The 26680-nt window shown below is 45.7% G+C and overlaps 1 protein-coding gene across 4 annotated transcripts in view; it reads right to left on the reverse strand.

The window, feature by feature from the left end:
- Positions 1 to 23159, reverse strand: part of IL15RA (interleukin 15 receptor subunit alpha) — a 29764-nt gene extending 6605 nt beyond the window's left edge. Inside the window, exons 1-5 of one of the 4 annotated variants that reach the window (XR_012330352.1) lie at positions 22904 to 23150; positions 6660 to 6854; positions 4799 to 4891; positions 2527 to 2721; positions 1919 to 1951 (exon numbers count right to left, since the gene is read on the reverse strand). Coding sequence is in view for 3 of the 4 variants with exons in the window: in XM_073801515.1 (XP_073657616.1) it covers positions 1919 to 1951; positions 2527 to 2721; positions 4799 to 4891; positions 6660 to 6854; positions 22904 to 22985 (598 nt within the window). In the remaining variant the exon portion in view is untranslated. Of the gene's footprint in view, positions 1 to 1918; positions 1952 to 2526; positions 2722 to 4798; positions 4892 to 6659; positions 6855 to 22903 lie in introns of all 4 variants that reach the window. The other 3 variants (XM_073801515.1, XM_019933222.3, XM_033852324.2) reach the window with 3 other exon arrangements.
- Between the last annotated feature and the right edge of the window lie 3521 nt (positions 23160 to 26680).

A 26680-nucleotide genomic window follows, 5' to 3' on the forward strand; every position in this document is an offset into this window, starting at 1 on the left:
TAACACAGCAATTTGAATTCAGCCATTTGAACTTGGCCTCTTCCTCAGTTATTTCCAGGCAAATTTAGTAAAGAAACCAGAATCACCAAAACAATAGATTAATATATCAACTGCTACGTTCTCCACCCTTTTGTGTTTCCTAGGGGGCACATGGTTTGGAGAAAAAGGAAAAGAGATTTGGTGAGACAGAGGAAAGAGGGGAGAAAAGGTGGATGATTGCACAGGAGCCCGGAAGGGCCAGGAGCCCCCGCCTTGACTTCAACCTACAGTGATGTTGGGTCTACACTGGGGAAGGCGGCCAAGGTGGCCAGTGGCCACTGTTCAGTGTGGGTGATGAAAGGGTCCTCTGTACCCACAATGAAGTGTCACCTCACGCCGGTCAGAATGGCCATCATCAACAAGTCTACAAATAGCAAGTGCTGGAGAGGGTGCAGGGAAAAGGGAACCCTCCTACACTATTGGTGGGAACGCAAATTGGTGCAGCCACTATGGAGAACAGTCTGGCGGTTCCTCAAAAAACTAAAAACAGAACTACCATATGATCCAGCAATCCCACTCCTGCCTATATGTCTGGAAAAAATGAAAATACTAATTTGAAAATATACGTGCAGCCCAATGTTCATAGCAGCACTATTTTCCAAGCCAAGACATGGAAGCAACCCAAGTGTCCATCCACAAATGAATGGATAAAGAGGTGGTATATATATATATATATACAATGGAATATTGCTCAGCCATAAAAAAAAAATGAAATTCTACCATTTGCAGCAGTGTGGATGGGCCTAGAGAATATTATGCTTAGTGAAATAAGTCAGACAGAGAAAGAGAAAATACTGTATGATATCACATATGTGGAATCTAAAAAAATAATACAAATGAATGTATTTGTAAAACAGGAACAGCCTCACAGAGAAAACAAACTTGTGGTTACCAAAAGAGAGAGGGAAGGGGGAGGGGCAGATTAGGGGTAAGGGATTAACAGATACAAAACATTATACGTAAAATAGATAAACAATAAGGATATACTGCACAGCACAGGGAATTATAACCATTATCTTATAATAACGTAAATGGAGTATAATCTGCAAAATTACTGAATCACTATGCTGTACACCTGAAACTAATGTAATATTGTAAGTCAACTATACTTCAATTTTAAATGTGTCCTCTGTGAACATCCAGGGAATCGTCATTTCTTGGCAGTCCGTGCAAACTAGTTAAGCCGCGGGGTAGTGTATTTGATGTGCCGTGTGCCTGCATCTGCTGAAGGTAGTTTTGAAGTGAGAATGTCAATTCCTTATTCCTGGGCAGTGGTTTCTGTTTCTTCCAGTACTGAGCACTCTGCTGGGTTCAGAGTGGGTAATCAATAAATACTTAATTGATCAAATTAAACCGTTAACCTTCCGTAAGCTGAAGGACATGTAAAGTGCCATTTGCTTTTTAATGAGAAATCTGCATTTCGTTGAAGCTTAGGACCATATCTGGCACAGGATAGGAACTCAATTTATATTGTTTGAATAGATGAATGACATAATATAGGGGTAGCTCCTCTTAAAGGCTGAGCATATAAACTGCAGCAAATGTATTTCAGCTGTGAGAGATGAGCGGTATAATACAGTCTGAAAGATAAACCCTTTACTCCTCGTGCACTAAGTGAATATGGCAGCGTAATGTGATGCACCAACTCTGGCTTCTACGCCAGTAGCCTGACAGTGAGAAACTACCAACATTAAGATAGTCAAGTTAGAATTCCATAAACGGGGATCATGTAACTTACTAAACAGAGGCACTTCTGAGAGTGAAAGAGGGAGCTGTTGGTGACCATGCTGGGACAGCAGGCATAAGCCAGGTCCGCCCAGCACCCTGGCACTGAGATGCCCTGAGCATAAACAATACCAGGACAAAGGAAAATACTTACCAGTCACAGCTCTGGGATTGTACTGATATGCACCTGCAGAGAAGAGATTGCAGCTCAGTTATTGCCATGGTCCTAAAGGCACTAATTTCTCACTAAGCAAGACAAATCCTGGACAATTTGGCTCCCATCTTAAAGCCTTGAGAGAGTCACGGCTAGCACAACCAGCCTCACTTTAGCACAGAACCAGGGTCATTGATTTGATTGATGCTGGGCCATGCTTAAGAATCAGATACGCTCTTAGAGAAGATGCCGATTACCGAGCGCTCTCCCATCCCACACACTGTGATCCCAGATCAAGGAAAGCTTCCTCTGGCCTCCCATGTCGGGAGGAGGAAGATCTTATTCTGATTCTTGGCAAAGGCTCTGCCATGTGAATTAATACGGGGAGGCTTGTCACATGTAGGAGACAGGCTTTCTCTCCCCACTGAGCTGAGCCAGGGTGGAGCACAGAGAACCAAGGCTGTGGCAGAGAGCAGGAGGCAGAGGGTTGCTCAGTCATCCTGACTTTAGATTGGATGGTGTGATGCGATCGGCTCGCTCAGGATCTGCAACTCAGAAGCAGCCTGTGGGAGCTGCCCTCTCCTCCAGCACGCAAAGCCAGCACTAACCGGGCGGGTCCTGCGAGGCCGAGGGGGTGTGTTCCGGAGCCTTGGCTGTTGTCTGAGCTGGGACTTGGGAGGGCTCATTATTGACTACCCCTGTGGTCCCCGCAGAAGGAGCTTTGGATGGCATCAGCCTGGAGCCTGGTCCAGTAGCCAGCCTTGTGGCCACTGTGGTGTCTGACCTGGAAGTAAAAGCTGGCTCTGCAGGGAAGTGCAAGACATGGACAACGAAAATATTGAGAACAGTGTCTTTTCTTGGCTTTGGAAGAGAGTATACTAACACCGGCTCTCGTGAGCCTGCCCCAGCCAGCCCGCCCCCAGCAAACTCCTCCACGGCTCTGGGGGAAACCCCTTGAGTGGGTAACATTTTCATCCATCTGGAATGGCCAAGGGCCGTTTGAGGACGCTAGAGGATTTATGGTTATTCATCATGGGGCACATAAACTAACCATCCCAAAGATCTGAGTAGAACCAGGCACTAGAGAAGTGTTTACTAGGAGACCCAGCTCAGATAAACAGTGGAACTGTACTGGCCAAAAGACATTGGGATGCTGATTTTAGTTTACTTTTTACATGTTTGCACAAAACATTTGAAATCAGGGGAACCTGAGATTTGCCCTGAGGGATGTGTCCTGGCTTGGCCCCCATTTCGGGGAGGGTGGGCCACCTGCCTTATGTTTAGGTCCTTTACCTCCCCATCCCTCGCTAGCCAACGGCTGCCCCAAAGTGTAAAGTGTGGTGGCACAGCTCCGCTGTTCTCTTTCTGTGAAAAATGGGTCTTCCACTGTGACAGTACGGTGCTTAGGAGCCCAGCCCTGGAGCAGAGGGTGTGCAAGGGTGGCTGTGAGCCCCGCATCCCGGGCTGTCGGGCCATACAGTCGGGCCACTTCCCCACGCTCTCCCAGCCACGTGGGCAGAGCATGGGTGGGCACCCGTGGCCATGGTGCCTGCCTGGGAGATCAATCTCATGTCTGAGGTTTCACTATGCAGCGTCTGCCAAGTGTTTGGGGCATGAAGGCAAGGCTCTGAGAGGCCACCCGAACCAGGTGTGACTTGGACCAAAGGGATTCTGGGTACTCCAGCCCCTTCCTTCCATTTGTCATCAGCTAAGTAACTGGGAGGAAACCTTGCTCCCGCCTCTCCATCCTCCCTTCAGCAGTGGTTCTCAGCCTTGGGCACCTAAGTAAGGGTCCCCAGGAGAGCTTCTAGAACCCTAATTCCCAGATGCTCCCCAGACCACCCAGACTTCCAAGGAGATTTCAACGAGCATCCACGGTTAAGAACCGGCTCTCCAGGGAGGCAGCCCGAGCAGCACGGTCAACCACAGTGGGATAGCTGTGCCTGGAGGGAAGGGAGGAGACGGGGACCAGGAAAAGCCTCACAGTGGGTAATGGGCGACAGAAAACCAGGAGTCAAGAGAGGGCATTAGAGGATACAGCGCACGTTGTCCCAGGATGTTCAGCCTCCAAGAGCTCGGATTTTCTTAACATCAGGACGGTGCTGAGGAAATTGGGGTAGAGTTTACCTAAGACTCGGTGGAAATGCAGAACCCTGGCAGCTTCGTGCAAGCGTCTGTACTAAAGCAATCACAGGTTATTGGGAGACGGCTCTGCGTGGGTCTCTCCTGGTTCTGCACACCTTGCCAGCAGGGCACTGACGGCCCTTTCTTGACACCGTCTTTTCAAGGATGCTTAGATGGCCTTGGAAGGTGGAGACAGTGCCTCCCCCTGGAACACAAGGCAGACATGTTCATGCCAGCAGTGAAACACTCAGGTTCCTGCTCAGGCTTCCCCTCCAGTGACGTAGGCTGCCTGTACGGTCATCTGTTTAGGCCTGCTTAAGGCATGTGGGGACGAGGGACTTGATGAAACCTGCTGACTGTCCTGTTGCCTGTGGTGCCGGGTAGGAAAGTCCTCCATCTCTGACCCAGGAGGGTCAGGTTTTCTGCCAGCGCCCATGAGACCTGGCAAGGCTGACATGCAAGGCATTCAGAACCTCAGACCCTCCCCCATTCTTGAGGCTACGTTTCTCCCACAAAGTGTGATCTGGCCTATTAAGAGTGGATTTTAAACTCTTATTAATTATGTACCTGTGAAGCCTGGCTATCAAGCTACTTTGGTTTAAAAGGGAAAATGAAACTAATGTCAATCCTCATTCTTGACGTGAATAAGAGGTGTTTGCAGTGGAACCCTGGCAGTGGTCCACGAATCTGAGGGTTCCCTGTGGACCGGATGGCATCAGGGGATGAGAGTCTGGAGAGAGTCTGTGACATTCCTACCTTTTCCAGAAGGGTTGGGGCTGTCTGGCTCTGGGGTCACCCCTGTCGGTGCTGCTGTGGAGGGTGGCCTTTGGTGAGTCAGGGAGGGGTCTCCTAGAGAGAGGATAACCACATGGCATTTATGATCCTGAGGGTGGAACCTGGTGTGGCTTCAGAACTGGATGTAAATAAAAAATAAATATATAAATTTAAAGTGGACACGTCTGGCTCCCTAGGCTAGGCCAGAAGCACAAGAGAGAAACAAGCATCAGTCTGCAGTTCCCATTGCAAACAGACTGCGCACTATTTTTTTCTAGGCTTTCAGAAAGACTGCATAAGTTAAGTATCACGTGTGTTTTATTTTTGGCTGGGATGATAGCAGCGATGTCAACTCAGCTTTATAACGCTGGCTTTTGCGTGGGAAAATAAATGATTACGCGATGGATTGTGTTTGGAACAAGAGGTTGGGGAAAATAATGGAGGCAGCTGTTAGTGGTAAAAGGTGGGGGCTTTGGGGATGAGACCTAAAGGTTCCTCCAGTCTTCGGGTTCTAAAAGTCTACGATTCCAGGCCTCGCCCCCTTCTTTCCTCTCCCGCCTGCAACCCGCCCTGTTCAGTTCGCCATCCTCGATTCATTCACCCAGAGGAATTGGAACTTTGAAGAAACAGTCACTCTCCCTACAGTGGAAAGCCCTCATTTTTGCCCCTGGACTATGGTTCCAGTGGGTCCCCGGACTAGACCGAGGAAGACACCTGTGTTCTCCCAGAAGTTACTGCTCAGACCCGTCCTCACCCAGCTTATCCCTCCAATGGCGCCAGGATGCCGTGGGCGCCATGTTCCCAGCCCAGCTATTCCTCTGCAACAAGCAGAAGGCTCCCTCCTTGCCCGGCCTCTGATGCCTGCATGGTGGCCACGCAGCGGGAGGGGAAGGGATACAGGGCGATCTCAGCGCTACAGATTCAATACAGATTCAAAAAGCCAGAGGGAGTCTGGTTTTTCAAGGAGTCCCCCAGTTGTGAGTTTGCTGTAGAACAGCCCCGCTTGTCTGCTTTGCCCAGAGAGGAGTGGCGAATTTTCACAAATACTACGTGAGAAAGCATCACGGCTGGACATGCACCACGTGTGCAATAAATGTTTGTTAAATCATCATTCTCTTGGAAGATCACAGATTAACCTTTCCTTTTCTAGAGTATGGGGCTTAGTATTCCTGAAAATAGCACTACTGGCTTCCACTCCAAGATTGTTTGACTTCTGGTGTGGTTATCCAGCTGTGGATGGTTAAAAAAAAAGGGATTCTGGAGATCTTTCCTCACACCCAGTCTTGAGCTCTGGCGGGACCCCAGACATGATAACTGGGCCAAGGGGGTCTCTGCTCTGTGGGTCTCCGCGCTGCTCTCCGGGGAGGAGAACGGGGAGTGATTTCCTTGCAGGCTGTCTCCTAGGGAGGAATCGGGAATGCTCTCTGGGAAACAAGCATGCTGTGAGCACACACCTTTGTCTGTAGCCAAATTCTTGCTTCTATCATCTTAAAGTACTGAGGTAATAATAGTTAATATTTACCAGATTTCTCTTAATCCTCCTACAAGCCACAATGTTGACATCAGGTCCATTTTCTAGATTAGGAACAAAGAGATCCAAGACTTTAAGGCCCTCACTCCAGGTCTCACAGATGGTTAAGTGGCAGAGCCAGGACTTGAACCCAGAACTGTGTGACCCCAAAGCCCATGTATTTCCATCTCCCGGAGGTGTGTTTAGAAGCCCATTTGTTTATTTAGTCTCAGTCCTCAACCTAGATGTCAAGGCCACCTCATTCTGCTGCCCACAGTGCAGTCTGCTCTCTGCGTGGCCTTGGCAAAAGGGGCGGAGGGACAGTGCACTTACTGATGCACTTGAGATTGGGAGTGGTCCAGTGGGCGATGTTCACAGTCTTGTTAAACACGCACTCGGTCAGGCTGGAGGTCCCGGCTTTACGCTTGAAGCCAGAGTTACAAACATACCGCTCCCTGGAGTTGAGGTTGTAACTCTTGACCCAGATGTCTGCATGTTTCACAGATGTAGGAGTTGGGCATGTGATGCCTGCAGAAGTGCAGATGAGAGGGGAGAGATGAAGAGATTTCAGCTTGCTCCGAGGGAACACGGGTGGTAGTCAATAACTTTATAGTCGGGGTCTGGATTATCGTAGGGGCCCCTGGGCATACACCTCAGATTCCAAGCATGTGGAAGATGTTGAGGAAGGGCCCCCACTGTCTAGAAGCTGTCCAGAATCTTGCCTCAAGTACCAGCCATTCAGCATAGCTAGATACCAGGGGTCATAAATAGAGACCCCTCTCTCTTGCCCTCCACTCCCATCAGTCTCCAGCCTCAGTATCTCTTAGCCTCTGGATTGCTATCCCTACAAGCCTTTAATCCATTTCCACAAGGCAGCCGGCATCATCTTCAGATGACTTCCAGTTTGATGACTTCACTCTTTCTCAGTTGCCCACTGCTCTTAGAATAAAAACTAAAATCAAGGCTTTGCTGGACCCGGCACTGTCTGCCTCTCCAGCTGCCCTTCCCTCTGGCCACACTGGCCTCTGGTCCCCCCATGCCTCTCACCATGCACCTCCCCCGCCCACTCTTGGCTGGCCATCTCCTGCCACCCTTCTTAGCTTAGTTCAACATCGCTTCCTCAGGAAAGCCCTCCCTCAGCCCCACAATCAGAATAGCTGTTGGCATTAACCACGACCCCGCAGAGTAACCACTGGCCATAGATGAAAGGCTACACCGATGAGGACTGGAAGAATATTAGTCATGTGTATATATTATATACTGTTTTAAATATATGAAATACTTCACAATAAAAACATGGGGGAGGGGATTTTAAAATACCCTGCCACAAGAAGTCAGAAACCTTGGCTGACCACAGGGCAAGAGAGGGCTAAACCATGCCAAGGGTGGGTATTCAGTGCTTTTGCTGCTAAATGAATGTGAAAAAGGGAGGAGATCCTAGAATTAGGAATTTTCTCCTTCCTCTGGGCAAGTTAGGGCAGCTTAGGGTAAAATTGAAGCCGAGAAGACTTGTGAGGCCATTTGGGAGGATTCTGGACAGGCTTTTGGGAGACAAGACACAAGTCACTCCCAGCAGACTGTGGATGTGACTAAGTGCATGTGGAGTGAAAAATAAGATACGTTTTATCAGAGAATGTTACCAAAAGAAGGTAAGAGCCAGAACTAGAACAATTAAAGTTTTCTTAATAATTGCCCCCTTCTAATTAGTTGGAAGTTGAAAGATTTGAGCAAGATTTAGACCCTACGATTTTCTTTGTATGAAACTTGATGGCTAAAACCAGTGTCCTGGGGTTTGCCCCGTCCTGGACCTTCATTTCATTCCCGAGGCACCTCTCTGTAGACAGATGCTCAGTAGATCAGCAATCAGCTCCATAGTTCGTCTAGTGCTGTTAGCATGACACCTAGTGAAGTCCTTTGTTCTCGTATCTGAGTTTGGGAACAGGCTAGGATCAGACAGTGCTAGTCTGAAAATCTGCTGATTTAGCCACCTGAGAGTACTGGGAACAGCCCAACTCCCAAATGGATGAGGTGGGCTCAGTCACCTATAGGGATTGGACAGTGTCCTATCCAGATTAGAGCCTGTGCTATGCCCGGAGGGGGACAGAGTCTGGAAAATGTGACCATCTTCCACAGTTTTGCATGACGTGCTGAGGACGCTGGATTCCAGAACATGAATCTTCATCTGCCTTGGAAAATGTCTCTGTCTTCACCCGTGTGTCCTGGTGGTGCTGAGTTCCTTCTACAGCCTTCGAATAAGCCACCAGAACCTGTGCCTGCTTCCTAGAAATCCGAACCTTCCTCTGGTCGGGCAGGATCTGGGGTCAGCTTTGACTAGCCACGGGCCCCCCAAATAGCAGCTTTCACCATCCTTCTCACCTGCTCCCTGTGGACTGGGCTGCCTCTGTCCAGGACCCTAGCTTTCTGGACTAGGGACTGCCCCTCTGCCCAGGTCTTGTCCATCTTCTCCTCCAGAGGGCATCCCCTGGGTTTCCACACTCCCCAGCTGCTGGCCTAGGTTTGGATGTCAGAGAATGACTGCCAGAATCACCAGGACACTTATTCACCTGACTCTCAGTGTCACCACCACCTGGACCCCTTATGCCACATCTTGCTGGCCAGGTGGGCCTCTTTAGATATCAAAATCACAAGGAGCCGTCTCCAGGGACTTCCCTGGCGGTTCAGCGGTTAAGACTTCGCCTTCCAATGCAGGGGGTGCGGGTTCGATCCCTGGTCGGGGAGCTAAGATCCCACTTGCCTCGCAGCCAAAAAACCAAAACATAAAACAGAAGCAATGTTGTAACAAATTCAATAAAGACTTTAAAAATGGTCCACATTAAAAAAAAAACTTAAACAACAAAAAAAGGAGCCAGATTCAGAGTGTGGTTGGAACAATCCACGGTCAAGTGCCCAGCAGCCTGCAGACAGGCCAGCCCACTGCTGGGGCGGCTGTCAGACCCTCCCCTCCTGCTTCAGGCTCTGTCACTGAGGTGTCAGCATCCTCATGCCGGAGCCCACCTGAGCTCGGTGGGTTAGTCACTCCAGGCTTTACTTTGGTCTCCCTAGTCTCAAGAGGGAAAATGGATTGTTTGCTTTTTGTTCTTAATCCAACCCCTGACTCTTCTTTTAAAGCCCCATTGACATCTAATATTAGATTTTTAAAACTATAACATACAGCCTGCCGTCCTTTATCACTCCATCCTGATGGTGACAACGTTCTCTTTTCGCTTGCAGGGCTTCTATAGTGGACTCAAACATTTTCATTTTCTTTTCAATGAGATCATAAGATAATCGTTATTTCAATGTACCAGTTTTCTAAAAGAAAAATTTCCTACTAATTTGTATGAACAAAGTTCATAGTGAAGAGAAGAAATCTGGCTGTTCAGGTTTACTTCCTTCATCTTCCTCTCTCTCCCATCTGGTCTTTGGGTTGTACCTCTTTCGCCTGAATCCCTTCCCAAATGTTTTTATTCGCTGTGTAGTCCTCAAGTTCAGCTTAATCCACTGATTCTAATTTCAAATGATGTTCTTTTAAAAAAATATACTTATTTATTTATTTGGTTGCACCAGGTCTTAGGTGCGTCAGGAGGGCTCCTTAGTTGCAGCTCCAGGGCTCCTTTAGTTGTGGCTCACCAGCTTCTTAGTTGCAGCACGTGGTCTCCTTAGTTGAAGCATGCGAACTCTTAGTTGCGGCATACACGTGGGATCTAGTTCCCTGACCAGGGATCGAACCCAGGCCCCCTGCATTGGGAGCGTGGAGTCTTATCCACTGCGCCACCAGGGAAGTCCCTCAAATGATGTTCTGAATCTATTGATCTTTCCTCGGCCACCTTTTTTCAGTCTTCCCTGTTTTCTGTGTTGTTTTCAGATTTGGGATTTTTGTCAGCAAATTGTTCTACATCTTCTAAGTCTTAAAATACTCCCCTCCATTTAGGGCAGTGGCTTTCAACTTTGAGTGTCTGTGGCATTCTCTGAAATCAAACATTTGCGCCCTTCCCACTCAAGGGGATTTAAAACATTGAGACAATGGCGACCGTGCCAGCAAGTTATAAAGAGCCACTGCCACAGCGTAAGGGTATCCACGCTAATGTGTAACTCACTTGGTCATCCTTCAGGGCTGGCTGCTATGTGGGTGGGATAGTTTATTGCGTATAAAAGCACCTAAGTTTATGGTGTATATAATAATTCAGAGTTCTTACAGCCTTCAGTAAATATGCAGTCTTCTTTGTGGTGGTTTGACTTCACCTTAGATTCACAGCAGGTAGTACCCCTCCCAGCTCGACACCCCTTCTGCCAAACGTTGTCATTGCTGGTATATTCACTTGAGCAACAGTGAATTTTACACACTGATCAGGAAATGTGCTGTGCACACAGTTGAGGACCTCTGTTTTACAAGGCAAAGCACGCTGGGCCAGATCCTGAGTGAATGAGTAGTGACTTCTTGTAGCATCCGTAGATTTTCCTCCCAAGCCCATTTCTGCTGTTAAACCTGAGGGCAAAGGTCTGAAGTCACTGTCATCCCTCCTTTTCTTCCTGATTCTCTACTGGAACCAGTCATCAGTGAGTAAGACATACTCAACCCAGGGTCCTCACTGTTGGAGGAAGAAGTTACAACTATGGAAATGGGGAGGGGACGACTGGAATGCACCCTGCGGTGCTGGGATAGAATTGGGGTTGTAGGTGTCAGAATGCAATCATAGTGTGTGTGTACACGTCTGTGTATACGTGATTCTGTGTGTACACGTGTGTGCGTACACGCTACCTGTGTCCTCTGACAGTGCCTGGAAGCAATGACATATAAGCAGAAAACACATTTAGTACCAAGATCTTTGTCTCCACTAAAAGGAACCTCAGCTTCTTGGAGAAAAGGCTGACCTGGGGCCAGGAGAGGGAAAGCACAAGGTGAGTGTGGAATATCTGGTACCAGAAAGTAGGGAAGGGCTTAGAGAATGATGGCAACATGTCAAAAGGATTTAGTGGCCAGGTTGAACTGGGTATTGCTGGCCAATCTGGGACAATCTGAGTGTCAAAACATATAATAACAGATTAAGGAATAAAATAAAACAAAACTCAAGTCTGTGCTAATATAAATAAATAAAGGACTAATAACTAAATAGGGGAGAAGAGAAAGCCTTCAGTATAATGCTAACTAATAAATATAGACAGGATGATGGAATAAGAAAAAGGGACAATGGATGCAATAATGAGGGACATAGTATTTACATAGTGTGGCAGATTTGCCCTGCGTCAGTTTAGCTGAGCTGGACATACACGCCCTAAATTCCCCTCCCTGCACGGTGTCCAGTTAGCCTGTGACACAACAAAGATTTTATGTTCAATCTGGAAGGAGGGAAGGAGCATCCATGTTCCTTTGCACTTGGGAGACAGGAGCCGCTGCCGCTCACACACTGTCGCTTATCTGCAGGCTCCCTTGGGTGGCCAAACAGCTCCTCCAGCCCCGTGACTCTTTGCTGCAGCTTCTTCCACCTTTGGGCCTTAGGTGTGTATCTTCTGCCATGATGAGGAGCGCCAGCTTTGCTGGACATGCTCCTCGTGGAAGCTGGAGTCTCGGGGGGAAGATGAAAGGCCAACATGGGATCCAGCTTGGCCTCACGGCTCCCAGGTGGCTCTTGCTTCCCCCACTTTATGACCATCTTCCCACTCAGACCGTGGCCTGGAGGCTCCGGCTCCAGACACAGAAGGAACAGCTCACCTAGTTGGTAACCGGCTCCCACAGCTGCACAAGGTGGTTCTGCTCTTCTTAGATTCTTAGGACCACAATCCTGACTGGTACATAGAGTCCTAAAGAATCTTCCCACAATTAGTTACTAGTTACAATGGGGAAAATGGTAACTATATTGGAGAAAGCTGACAAACACCACCTGAGCCAAGTGATCAGAAGTAACATCACCAACACTTGGACAAATAGCTGTCATATCCCTCCTGATCCAATTCATTGACAAGGACACAAGCATCACATCTGTGGTCTCTCTCCCCCAAATCCATAACTGGAATCTAACCACGAGGAAACACCAGATGAACCTAAACTGAGGGACATTCTGAAAAGTAGTTGGCCTGTATTCACGATCAAGAAAGATCAAGAGGGACTTCCCTGGTGGCATGGTGGTTAAGAATCCTCCTGCCAATGCAGGGGACATGGGTTCGAGCCCTGGTACGGGAAGATCCCACATGCCGCGAAGCAGCTAAGCTCGAGTGCCACAACTACTGAGGCCATCGTGCCTAGAGCCCGTGCTCTGCAACAAGAGAAGCCACTGCAATGAGAAGCCTGTGCACCGCAATGAAGAGTAGCCCCCGCTCGCGGGAACTAGAGAAAGCCCGCACGCAGCAACAAAGACCCAACGCAGCCAAAAAAGAAAAAAAAAAGAAAGGCAAAGGGAATGTTCCAGACTGAAAGAGGCTAAAGAAATGTGACAACTAAATGTGATACATGGTCCTGGATTAGATCCAGAATTAGGAAGAAAACAGCTAAAAAGGACATTAATGGGACAATTGACAAAATTTGAATATTGACTAAGTATTAGATAATAATATTATGTCAAGATTAAATTTCCTAATTTTGATAGTTGTACTATGATTATGTGAGAGTGCTGTTTTTTAGGAAGGTATGTAAGAGAATGTGTTCTTAGGAAACATACTGAAATATATAAGCATAAAGAAGCATAGTGTCACCAACTTAGTTTTAAATGCTTCAGAAGAACGTGCACGTGTATAATAAATGTAGATTTATTTAGATGGAATGATAAAGCAAATGGGGAAAAATGTAAACAGCTGGCGAATCTGGGTAAAGGATATTCCGAAGGTCTTTGTACTATCTTTTCAACTTCATGGTAAGTTTGAGGTTGTATTGGAATAAATAAGTTAAAAAATAAGTATCCAAAGAAAAACCACCTGATGAGTGGCACTTGGGCCCTTTCTTTGAGATTTCCTGTTGAAGGAAACTCTATGAGCCCTTGACAACTCAGACCAAGATTACCTTTTGGTCAGGAAAATTTTAATTATTTCCCTAATTGTGGTTTTCATGGTGCCGACCTCCCCTCTTTTCTTGTCCTCTCTCCACACCTTTTATTTTATTTATTTATTTATTTAATTTTTTTGCGGTAGCGGGCCTCTCACTGTTGTGGCCTCTCCCTTTGCGGAGCACAGGCTCCGGACGCGCAGGCTCAGCGGCCATGGCTCACGGGCCCAGCCGCTTCGCGGCATGTGGGATCTTCCCGGACCGGGGCACGAACCTGTGTCCCCTGCATCGGCAGGCGGACTCTCAACCACTGCGCCACCAGGGAAGCCCTTGGTTTCATTTTTGAAAGATACTTTTCCTGATTATTAGAATTCTGGCTTGACAGTTTTGTTTTGTTTTGGCACTGTAAAGATGTCACTCCATTTTCTTATGGCTTGCATAGTTTCTGATGAGGTCTACTGTAATTCTTATCTTTGTTCCTTGTGTATAATGTATCTTTATTCTTTTTATCATGATTTTCTCTTTTCAGCAGTTTGAATATGATGTGTCTAGCATGAGGTTTTTGGTTTTTTTTTTTTCGCGGGGGGCCATTTATCCTTCTTGGTGTTCTCTTGAGTTTCCTGGATATGTGACTGAATATCTTTTATAAATTTGTGGAAATTCTCAACTATTATCTCTTCAAATATTTCTTCTGCTCCATTCTCTTCTGTTTCTGGAATTCTGATTACACATATATTAGACTACTTTCTATTGTACCACAGCTCTTGGATACTCTTCTATGGGTTTTTTTTTTCTTTCATTTTTTCTCTTTATGTTTCTGTTAGAGTAATTTGTACTGACCTATCTGTAAGTTTACTGATTCTTTTCTTGGCTGTGTGAAGTGTTCTGATAAGCCTGTCAAAGGCTTGCTTCATTTTGTTTTTTAAAAGTTTTCTAACATTTCCATTTGATACTTTCTTATGATTTCCATCTCTCGGCTGAAATTCCCCATTTACTCGTGAATCCTGTCCATCTTTTTCACTTGAGCCTTTAACATATTAATGATAGTTACTTTAACTTCCAGTCTGATAGTTCCAATTTCTGGGTCAACTCTGAGTCTCGTTTACTGCTCTGTCTCTTCATAGTGGGACTGTGCTGTTGTTGCTTTTTGGCATGTCTCATAATTTTTGATTGAACACTGAACTGTGTGTGTAGAACTGAGATAAATAGTATTTATGCCTGAAAATGTGAACACTTCTGCTAAACTGATGATGTGGGGAGGATTGAGTCAATCTAGTCAGCTGTTGAATTGGATTTGGATTTTGTTGTTGCTATGGTTACCTTCAGAACACCATTGGCTTCAAATTCCTCTAGTCTTATCTTTTTTTTTTTTTTTGCAGTACACGGGCCTCTCACCGCTGCGGCCTCTCCCGCTGCGGAGCACAGGCTCCGGACGCGCAGGCCCAGCGGCCATGGCCCACGGGCCCAGCTGCTCCGCGGCATGTGGGATCCTCCCGGACCGGGGTTGGGGGGGATCCTCCCGGACCGGGGCATGAACCCGCGTCCCCTGCATCGGCAGGCGGACTCTCAACCACTGCGCCACCAGGGAAGCCCCTCCTCTAGTCTTATCTTGTGCTTAGGGTGGGGGCTAGAGTGGCAGAAGATTCTTCTCAGTGCTCCCGCTCCACCCTCATCTTTTGTCCTTTTCCATTTATCTAAACCACAGGGGTTGTCTCTCCACACTCTTGCCCACCCCACCTTGAGCAGTTGACTGCTGTGTTTTTTCCTTGGTGCTTGCTTGCCTGGATGTGGTGGCATCAGGAGAAGTTCTCTGTGGTCTTAATCCAGCCTCACTCTTAGGCTGGCCCTGTGTGCTTGGCTCTCAGGGTTGGAGTTTTCAGTTATATTGCTTTTTCCTTTCATGGCAGCCAACCTCTCCCTTGTATCTTTGACAGGTTTTGTGCATTAAAAAACTTCCTTCCTCTCATCCAGCAGCCACAGCAGTGGACCTCCAGTGGTATTTAGTGTAGGATCTTGACACAGGACCAAGTATATGTAGGGTTATTTATGGACTTGATATTCTGTTCCATTGATATATTTGTCTATTTGTTAATCTTGACACCAATACCATGCTGTCTTGATTACTATAGCTTTATAATAAGTCTTAAAGTCAGGTAGTGTAAATCCTCTAACTTTGTTAATTATTTTCAAAGGTGAGTTTGGTTCTTCACTGGGTTATAGAGTCAGTATATCAATTTCTCAGTATATCAATTTCTAACTGGAAAAAAAAAGCCTGCTGAAAGTTTGATTGGAATTGCATTAAATTTATAGATCAAGCTGGTGAAGAACTGACATCTTAATAATATTGAGTCTTCTCAGTATCCATAAACACAATATCTTTCTTGATTTATTTATATCTTCAGTAGTTTATCAGAAGTGTTTTATAGTTTTCAGAGTACTAATCTTGTACATATTTTGTCAGATGTATTCCTAAGTATTTCATATTTTTATTTCAACACAAATGGCATTATTCTTATTTTAATTTCTAATTGTTGCTAGCATTTTGTATACTGATATTTGTAAATTAATTGTGTACTCTGCAACTTTGCTAAACACATTCTAGTAGCATTTTTGTAGATTCCATAGGATTTTCTATGGAGATGGTCCCATAGAAATTTCATGATTCTTGGTTATATTATTTTGGTGGTTGCTTTCGGGTTTATAGCATGTGTCTTTACCTTATCACAGCTTACTCTCAGGTGAAATTATACTACTTCACATATATAGTATAAGAGCCTTAAACAATATACTTTCATTTCTCTCTGCCCAGCCTTTGTGCTATTTTGTAATACATTTTGCTTCTACATATTTTATAAGTACCACAACACATTATTATTATTTTTGCTTTAAACAGTTGTTTACCTATTTTATTGGCTATGGATTTTAATAGATGTTTGCTCTGTATTATTTATCATTTCTGGGTATTTTTTTCAGCAGGAGAGTTTTTCAGAATACCTACTCTATCATTTTGCTAAAAAAGGGAGTCTACTTTCTGTTGTGAACAGTCCTCAAAGAAAGATAAATCCATGAATAATTGATACATGAATCCACAGGGTATTAGTATACTGCAGCCAACCCAATCAGCCACATACTGGCCAGTAACTAACTTTACAAAGCTAGACTCTCTCACAAGTGCATTGGAGATAACACATTTGATTGCATCAATAACCTTTCATTTCAGAGGCCTTAATCACATCTTTTGATACTTCAATTATAATTTCTCTATATATTCTCTCATAACATTGTTCCTTAGATAATCAGTGTAAGCAAGTCTCACCTTGTTTACAATATTGTAAGCTCCTGAAGGGGGGGAATATATTTCTCTGGTACTCTTACAGCTCTAACTAAGCCCAGTATGTGATGGGTGTTTTCTCAAGTTAGTTACTAGCTTATGAATCTATAGAGTGGAATGGATGAAGTAATGGAAGTGGGAGAAAATGTAAGATTCTGGCATTTTCAAAGCTCTTAAGTAGCAAAAAATATACATAACAAGTCCTATTGATCATTTAAATGAAGTCACCAAAATAGTTGTGTAGGGCCACACCTCTTTCACTTCTCAGAACCTGTGAATCAGACTTTTTTATCAAGTCAGTTTACACAGTCTAGTATGAGTAAGTAGCCCTGGCCTAGTCTTGCATCCAGAGTTCAAGGGTAGCAGGCGCCTCCCAGTCTTCAAGGAAAGTCAGAATCCGTTCGAGTATTTTCTTTCTCTTATTCTATTATTTAAATGCCTACAGAATGCTGACTGCGGTAGGATACAAAGACGTATAGGATATGCTTTCTGCCCTCAAGCTCTTTGTGACTCTAATGTCTCAAAAGCATAAAAGCCTGTCTGTGTTCACAGTAATCCATTTTTCCTCATTATTTTTCTGGCTGAAACGCCAGCCAAGCCAACACATTTTTTTCCTATTGGCACTCAGTGTAAGTACCAACCACAGCCAGGTCATGCCCTTAACTCATCAATTCTCTTCTCTCTCAGGCTCATTCACTGAGCTTCTTAATCTACCTTTTGTGTAGTAGGTGGATTCATCACAGTTCAAGTCCTTAAATTATGACTTTTGAAGGCTTGGAAGACTTGAGTGGCTATAGGTTGAAGGGCAAACAAAAAAGGGAAAGAGTGAAATACATTCTATACTTGTAGAACTCAAAAGGAAATCTGCCCCCTCCCCTCTCCATTACTGACGCTGCCTTGCTTCAGGGTTTCATCACCACTTACTGGAACTATTGCAAAAGCCTCCAACTTAGCTTCCTGCCTCCAGACCCTCTTGACTACAGTTTGTTATTCACACTCTTGATAAGAGTAACCCCTTCCACCATGCAACTCCAATAATATCCCCCCACCAGAGCCCTTAATTAGGTCCCTTCCGCACAGAAGAAAAGTAAGTCTTTCCAAGTGGAAACATTCAGGCAACATCAATCATGTGTAACGAGTAACATGGATATGACTCCAAGAGTATATACTAGGGGATTTTATACATGAATTTACTTAGTTACGTACTATTTGGTAAAATCAATTTGGCAGAAGTGATTGAGCTGAATACAAGTTAGTTGAAGTGATGATTTGATTGAAAAAGAATATCCTCAAACATTTCTGCCATTTAAAAAAGACTTTGAGGGCTTTCCCCTTGCCTTTTTTGTTCTTTATAGCTAATTTTCATCCAGTTATTCCTACTCTGTGCTTTTTAGAATATCAGACATTTTGAAACAACCTAAATATCCAACCATTGGAAGGTAACAGAAGCCTACAAATAGCTCTAACAATAAGGAATTGTTTAAACAAGTTGTAAAGGATTATAAATGTATGTATATAATGCACAAATGTTATATGCAGTGACTTTATAGAACCTGATTTTGAGCAATTTGCAACATTTATAAAGCCACAAAAACATTGGCAAACAAGATCGGCTATAATTAATTAAAGATGAATTAGAAAAAAATTCCAAAATTCTAGATCTTTTTTGCATTATTTCTTTTGTAGTTTTATTTATTTCCTTTCATTACAAAAGCAATTCAAATTACGACAGAAAAATAAGAAAAGGCGGACAACTACACACACACAGACACATACACACAGACATAACCTATAATTTTTCTACTCAATGACAACTACTAGATCTTCTAGTAAAAACGGAATCATATGATGCATATATTTGAAAGCAACCCTATTTTATTTATGCAATCCTCCACTGTTGGACATTTAGGTTGATTTCAACAAATCCCATATTTTGTACGTTTAAGTTTTTATCACTTTTTTTGCTATCAGTAGCAGCACAAAGCAATAATGAGATAAAAATGACTTGGAAAAAAAAAAGGTTTTAGCAAAACTTCCCAGATTCTGAAAAATGGTTTAAAAAATGTTTAAAGACGTAAGTTTTACAACCACCCCCAAGCACTACACTAGCACCCTGCACAACAAAACCCAAACTGATGAGCAGGGATATTCATCTTCAAACAAATCATTGCCCTTTCCAGCTGCTTTGGGCAAATCACCTGCAGCCTTTCAGGTTACGAGGATCTTTAAGAAGCAAATGACCTCCTAGCCGAGATGATGGGTTTCAACTTGCTGTGTCTGTTAGCGCTGAAAACTAACAGGAACAGATCTGAGACTATTATTTACCCAGCTAGTTGTAAGGAATGAGCTGCCCTGTATAATTCCTGACCAGGATCATACTGCCAAGTAGCAAATCTAATCATCCGTATCCACTTCTAAGCTCACTTAAAAACATCAGGCACCCTCTGTTCTGTTAGCTTTTTGTCCATCTTTACACCAATACCACACTGTCCTGATTACTGTAACCTTCTAACTCTCAATATCAGAAGTGTTGATCCTCCAACTCAGTTGTGTTTCAAAGTTGTTTTGGCTATACTAGGTCTTTTGCATCTCCGTGTGGATTTTGGAACCAGTTTGTCAATTTCTATAAGAAAGCCTGCTGGGATTTTGATTTGGGGAGGATTGACAGCTTAACAATATTGATCTGTCCAATGCATGAACATGATATGCCTCCGTTTATTTAGATCTCCTTTAATTTCTCTCAGCAGCGGTTTGTGGTTTTCAGTGTACAGGTCTTCCTCATTTTTGTCAGATTTATCCCTACGTATTTCATACTTTTTGATGCTACTGCCAGTGATATTGCTTTTTAAAAAAATTTCAGTTTCCAATTGGTCAGTGCTAATGTCTAGTAATATAATTGATTTTCACGTACGGATGTTTTGTCTACAGCAGCCAGCACATGTATAAACAGCTGATGCTCAAAATAGGTGTGTAAGAGCAATTCAGCAGAGATATCTTTCCAACAAATGGTGCCAGAATGACTGGATATCCACATGCAATAAAACCCAAAACCAAACCAATACAAAACCTTCAAGCCATACTTCACATTATATGAAAACTTAATTCAAAATGAATCACAGACATCAATGTAAAACCTAAGCTATAAAACTTCTAGAAGTAAACACAGAAGAAAACCTTTGTAACCTTAACTTAAGCAAAGGTTTCTTAGATATGACACTGAAAGCACAGTATATAAAAGAAAAAATTAATAAGCTGAACTTCATCCAAATTAAAAATTTCTGGGTTTCCCTGGTGGTGCAGTGGTTAAGAATCCACCTGCCAATGCAGGGGACATGGGACATTCAATCCCTGGTCTGGGAAGATCCCACGTGCCACGAAGCAACGAAGCCTGTGCACCACAACTACTGAGCCTGTGCTCTAGAGCCCACGAGCCACAGCTACTGAGCCCACGTGCCACAACTACTGAAGCCCACGTGCCTAGAGCCTGTGCTCTGCAATGAGAAGCCACCGCAGTGAGAAGCCCGAGCACTGCAAGGAAGGGTAGAGCTCGTGAGCCACAGCCAGAGAAAACCCATGCACAGCAATGAAGACCCAACGCAGCCAAAATTAAATAAATAAATTTATATAAAAAAAATTTCTGCTCTTCGTTAGACGCTTATGAGAATGAAAAGACAAGCCACAGACTCTGAAAAAATATTTGCAAATCATATATCTGATAAAGGACTTGTATCCAGAATATAGAAAGAACTCTCAAAACTCAATTCAATAACTCATTTTTTTTAAAAGGGCAGAATATTTAACTAGACTCTTTACCAAAAGAAGATATATTGATGGAAAATAAGCACAAGAAGAGACGCTCGACATCATTCATTATTTGGAAAATGCAAATTAAAACTATGAGAGACCACTACACATCTATTAGAATGGAACGATTAAAAAGACAGACTGGCCACACACACACACACACACACACACACACACACACACACACACACAGAGGTTTTTTTTGGTAACTGTGAGATGATGATGAATGTGTTAACTAATCTTATTGTAGTAATCATTTCACAATATGCACATATATCAAATCATCATGTCGTACACCTTAAACTTACACAATATTATATACCAATTACATCTATCTCAATAAAGCTGTAAAAAAATTAAAAATTTTAAAAGTTAAACAACAAAAAAAGACTGGCCATACCAAGTGCTGACAAGGATGTGGAGGACGTGGAACTCTCACCCACCGCTGGTGGGAGTGTAAATGAGTACAATTACTTTGGAAAATAATTTGGCTGTTTCTTTAAAAATTAAACATACACATGTCACGTGATCCAGCCATTCCATTCCTAGCCATTTTCTCTGCCCAAGAGAAACAAAAACCTCTGTCCACATAAAAACCTATATGTGAATGTTCATAACAGCTTGATATGTGATAGTCAAAAACCGGAGACAACCCCAAAAATGTCCACTATCAAGTGAATGGATTAAAAAACCCTGCAATATCCATGCAGTAGAACAGTGCTAGTAATAAAGAAGAATGGGCTGTTGATACAAGTTACAAGGCTGGAGAATTCTCTGAATAATTACTATGAGTGAAAGGAGCCAAACAAGAAAGAGTACAAACTGCATGATTCCGTTTATATAAAATTCTAGAAAATGCAACAAATCAATAGTGACAGAAAGCAGATCTTTGTTGCCTGGGGCACAGGGCTGGGAGGTCAGGATAAACGCAAAATGTAAGGAAGCTTTTGATAGTGATGGTCATGTTTACTCTCTTGACCGTGGTGATGGTTTCGTGACTATACATTTACCTCTGAACTTGTCAAATTGTGCCTTTAAATGTATACTGTTTATTATCTGTCAGTCGTACCCCCGAGAGAACTGTTTAAGAAAAACTAAGAAACACCGGGAGCCAAAAGATGGCAGCAATGCCTTTGTGGGGTCAGAGAGCTATGCTGGTTGATGAGCTTTAGAGAGCTTGCCTGCAGTGTCATCTGCATTTGTAAGCAGACGGCTCATCTTTGCCGGGTTCTGACTAAAGCTGAATTTCACTTTCACATTGTCCAGTCGAGTTGCCCCAGTGCTCTGGCTGTGCCCCACATCTCCCCAGGGGTCGTGTGGGACACTGGCTAGCCAACTGACTCCATCACCAACATAACTCAGATTCTCAGAAGTTGGGGGAAATGCAAACATAGTCTCAGGAAAATTAAACTTTAGGAAAGCCTTCAGAGCTATGGGTTCACAGCAGGCCAGCCAGCCACAACTGTGGATGGACGCCTCTGATGGAGTAATGGGTAGACTGGCCCGACTGGAGGTAAGTTATTAGGAGTGTTGCCTTAAACATACACACATACACACACACACAGATCATGGGATTACTATCTCCTGGAGAGTCCATGGTTGGTCTTTGGGGTCCCAAACCCCAAAATTATATGGAAGTTTTGGAAGTATGTGCATTCATGTATTTTTCAGAGGAGAGAGTTCGTAGCTTTCATCAGACCCTCAAAGAGCTCCGTGACTGTAACAAGATTAAGGCGCGCCAACGTGGATAAAGCCAGACCCATCTCTCCTTTCTCCTCCCTCTTGTCTAGCTCTCGGGACGAAAATCTACAACCTATAGGACACTCGTTCGAGTCTAACCGGGAAATGACATCTGTGCGACCTAAAGTTCTTCCCGAACACACCCAGCCATCCTCAACTTCGTTCTTCCCCGTTTGCCTGGGACCGCGTACTCCGGGGCGCGCCCCCCACCCCGCTCACTCTCTCGGTTTCCTAGTGCGGAAGAATTTGGAGCTGTTGCCAGGTCCCCCAGGTGTGCAACCTCCCCGACACGTTTTCACTCCTCCGGGACGCACGCAGTCCGTACCCCGTCCTACCACCCCCCCCCCCCCATATAACCTGCTTTGATCGGAGGGTAGAGACCAGTCGTTTTCCCCGGACCGCCCCATCCCCCGGGGGGACTGCCGGCGGATGAACGCGCGCACAGCTTTCCTCGCGGGGCTGATGCGTTTCTCGAAATCGCTGTAAAACTCTCAACTCCGAGCCCGCATTGCAAACCCCGGCTTCTTCCCTTTGCCTCGGAAATTGGGGAAAACGTAGAATGAAAAGCCCGACCACTCGCTCCCTGCCTTGAGAGGCCAGGCGAGCCGGGGCGCGGGGCCCTGAGCCGACGGTCCCCGCGTCCCTCCACGTGTCCCCGGCGCGCGGGCGCACACCCTTGTGCTGGGGGCCGACCTCAGCCCGGCTTCCCGCTCCCCGCGCGCTCCCTACCCGGCGTCGCCGGCGGTCCGAGCAGCAGCAACAGCAGCGCGGGGAGGGCGCCGACTCCGCAGCCCCGGAGCCGCCTCGACATGGCCCGACCTCGGCCGCGACCCCGCCGGCCTCCTCCCGGGCTCGCCGCGGACGCGACGCCCCGCCGCTCGCGCGCTCAGATGTCCACTGCCCGGGAGCAAGCGGCGGGCGCAGCTCCGGCCGCCCCGCGAGCCGCATTCGCTTTCGCTTTTGCTTTAGCCCCCGAGGGCTGGAGAGGTGAGAAGCGGTGACAGACCCGTGACTCAGCATCCCCACCCCCTCCCCTGGAAAAAGACCCTATGACCTCCGCGCCGCCGCCCGGTCCCCGCAACGCCACCGGCAGCGCGGGACGGGGACCCGGACTGTGCCCTGAGGAGGCCCGGGGTCCTCCCCGGCTTTGCCCTTCTCGCCCCTGGTGACCCCAGCAGTCCATTCCGTCGTGTGTCCCCGCGACGAGTGGGAGAAGCTTTCGGGAAGCAGACTAGTTCCCGTAAACACGGCCGGTGGGCGTCACACCTGGCTTCGGCTCCACTCGGTCACCTCGCCTCGCTTGTCTCTGCCTGTTGCTCCGACTTCGAAGGTCCTGGACCAGGAGCTGGCGAACGAGTTGCAGCACGTCCCGCTGGTCCGGGCCGGTGACGCTGAGTGACAGCGGGGATATCGCCGCGGCGCGGCTGGCCCGGTCACCTGACCGGTGCGCCCAGGCCCAGACAGGGAACGAAGCCCAGGCCGCCTGTCCCGAACCTTGCCTGGCTCCCGGCACCGCCACTTTTCTTACTCCTGCTGCATCTTTCTTCCCCAAGAACATTTAAACTATTTGAAGCGGGCGTGGGAGGAAGGACCGACAGTTATTCACCTCTGTGCCTTAGACGATTCGGCTAGCTGCTGCTTTGCAGGTGGCTTTTTTTCTTTCTTGGGATCTCCAGTTAAGCCTGACATTATTGAGAAGCGAGTGTGCAGTGAGAGAGCTCGGGACGCACAATCAGAAATCCCCAGTTCTGGGAGTGAAATTAGGCAGGATGGGTCGTCTCTGGGCTCGGGTCTCCATCTGTTCTCCAGTGGTAACATCCTGAATAACTCCAGTACAACAGCACAGGCAAGGAATGTCATTGATGCAACCCCCAGACCTTACTCAGTTTTAGTCCGCTTTCCGTGCACTCAATGGAGCGTGTGTATTCAGTTCTGGGCACTACACATCACATATGTAGGTGTCTGTGACCACCACTGTCAAGACGGGGAACAGTTATCAAAAGCATCCCTCCCACTACTACTCTTTTAGTCACAGCCACCTTCCACTCTCACCTTCTCCCTAAGCCTTGGCAACCACTGATCTTTTCTCCATCTCTATAATCTTGTCATTTGAATAATGTTATGTAAATGGAATCATACAGTTTGTAACCTGTAGAGGTCAGCTTTGTTCACTCAGTATAATTCCCTCGAGATCCATTCAAGTTGCTGTGTGTCAGTAGTTTGTTCCTTTTTATGAGCAGTACTGATGGTTTCTTCTTTTAGAAACATGTGAATCTCTGCCATCCACACCCAAACAGCCCTGTGCTTTTGTATGTATATTATTTTGCTAGGGCTGCCTTAACAAAGTACCAAGAACTAGGTGGCTTAATGACAGCAGGAATTGGTCCTCTGATCTTCTGGAGGCCAGGAGTCCGAGATCCAGGTGTCTGCAGGGCCATGCTCTCTTGGACGGCACCAGGGGAAGATCCTTCCTTGCTTCTTCTAGCTTCTGGTGTTTGCCGGCAATTCTTGGTGCTCCTGCGTGTGTAGGTGCGTCACTGCAGTTACGTGGCTGGCTTCTCCCTGTGTCTTCACCTCATCTTCCCTCTGTGTCTAAATTTCTCCTTTTTATATGGACACCAGTCGTATTGGATTAGGACCCACCCTAATCCTAATGACCTCATTTTCACGTGGTGACCTCTTAGAGACCCTATTTCCAATAAGGTGACAGTCTGAGTTAGTGGGGGTTAGGACTTCAACATATCTTTTTGGGGTGACACACTTCCACCTGTAACAATATGGTATATTTATTTCTGAGAACAAAGTCCGAGACCTGTTTTCTCAGGCCAAAGGAACTGACCTGGATGCAGAACAGTTGGATCTGGATCCCTGCGGTACAGTGTCCACACCTCAAGGGTGACTCAGATGGGAGCTTGTTTGGGGCCATCAAATAAGAGGGTCCCTTACAGGGCTGGGGAGCTTGGTCAGCAGCCACCACTCAGGGAAGAGCTGGAGTTGAGGACAGGGCTGTGGGTCAGGAGAGATGATACCTGGGAGCTGGGTCTTCAGCCATCGGCTGTCCTCTGGAGGGGAGCAGACAGTGAACCCTCAGGATGGGAGGGTAACATGTCACACTGGGCCACCAAGAAGGGGAGGCTATGGATCAAGGCTAATGGATTATTCCCCAACCCATTCTCCTCCTCCTCCTCCTTTAGAATCTTAACTTTTTAAAGTAAGATATAATTCCTATAACAGTAAATTCACCACTTTATAGAGTATAATTCAGTGGTTTTTATTCATGACATTGTATAACTATCACCACTATCGAATTCCAGAATAATTCCATCACCCCAAAAAGAAACCCAGGGCCTGTTAGGAGTTCCTCCCAATTTCCCCCCTTCTTAGTTGCTGGTAACTTCAAATCTACTTTCTTTTCCCATGGATTTGACTATTCTCAATATTTCACAGGAATAGAATCAGACGATATGTCCTTCTGTGTCTGGTTTCTTTCACTCAGTGTAATTTTTTTCAAGGTTCATCCATGTTGTAGGGTGTAGCAGTACTTTATTCCTTTCTATGACTGGATAATATTCCATTAAATAGATATTTCACATTTTGTTTATTCATTCACCAGTTCATGGATATTTGAGCTGTTTCCAACTTTTAGCTGTTAGGAATAATACTGCTATGAACATTCGTGTACAGGCTTTTGTGTGAACATATGTTTTCAGTTCTCTCGGGTGTATGCCTAGGAGTGGGATTGTTGGGTCACATGGTAATTCTCAGATTCTTGAAGGACAGCATGAAGACTCGGGGAGCCTTTTAGGAACCAGACACAGCTGGTTCCCAGACTGGGGGCGATCATTCCGCTGCTCACCAAAGGATAGTGTCCTTGGCTTTGGGAGATGCTGACTTAGGAGCTAAGGCAATATAAGCCTGTAGGCATCAGCTCGTGGGCACCTAGCTGCTGCTGTCAACCTGGGGGCACCGAGGCAGTAAAACGAGACAGAGGGACCCAGAGAAAACTAGTCCACTCACAGGAGGAGTTGTGCTGAAGAGCAGAAAGACAAATGTTGACTGTAAGGGGAAGGAATTGCTTCTCAATCCTCAAAGTATAAAAAATACCACATTTTCTTATTTTTGTAAATCTTCCTATCTGGCTCCAAGCTTCCACTTGCCAAGATCAACCCAAATCCGATATCGCTCTCGCCCCATCCTCCAAAGGCAAATGGCTGTCTTCCCTTCCCATGGATTTTGCCAGGAAAAATAGAGAGAGGCCTCTGTCACCTCTGTCTTCTTGGTTATTTCTGGGTGGTCGTTGTCCAAACCCACCCTCCGGCCTCTGGTCTCAGCAGACCTACCTGACCCCCTTTTTTGCACAGCCTCACAGACAATCTAGGCAGATTCTTTCAATTAGCCAAGGTCTTTGTCCAGAAAAGGCCTATTTGGGTCCACCTCCCTGTTACTCTGCAATCAAATAAACAAACACCAAACAAATACATAATCTGTAAACTGCATCCCTCGGGT

Source organism: Tursiops truncatus, chromosome 2 (assembly GCF_011762595.2).
Source record: "Tursiops truncatus isolate mTurTru1 chromosome 2, mTurTru1.mat.Y, whole genome shotgun sequence".
In the NCBI taxonomy this organism is placed as follows: Eukaryota; Metazoa; Chordata; class Mammalia; order Artiodactyla; family Delphinidae; genus Tursiops; species Tursiops truncatus.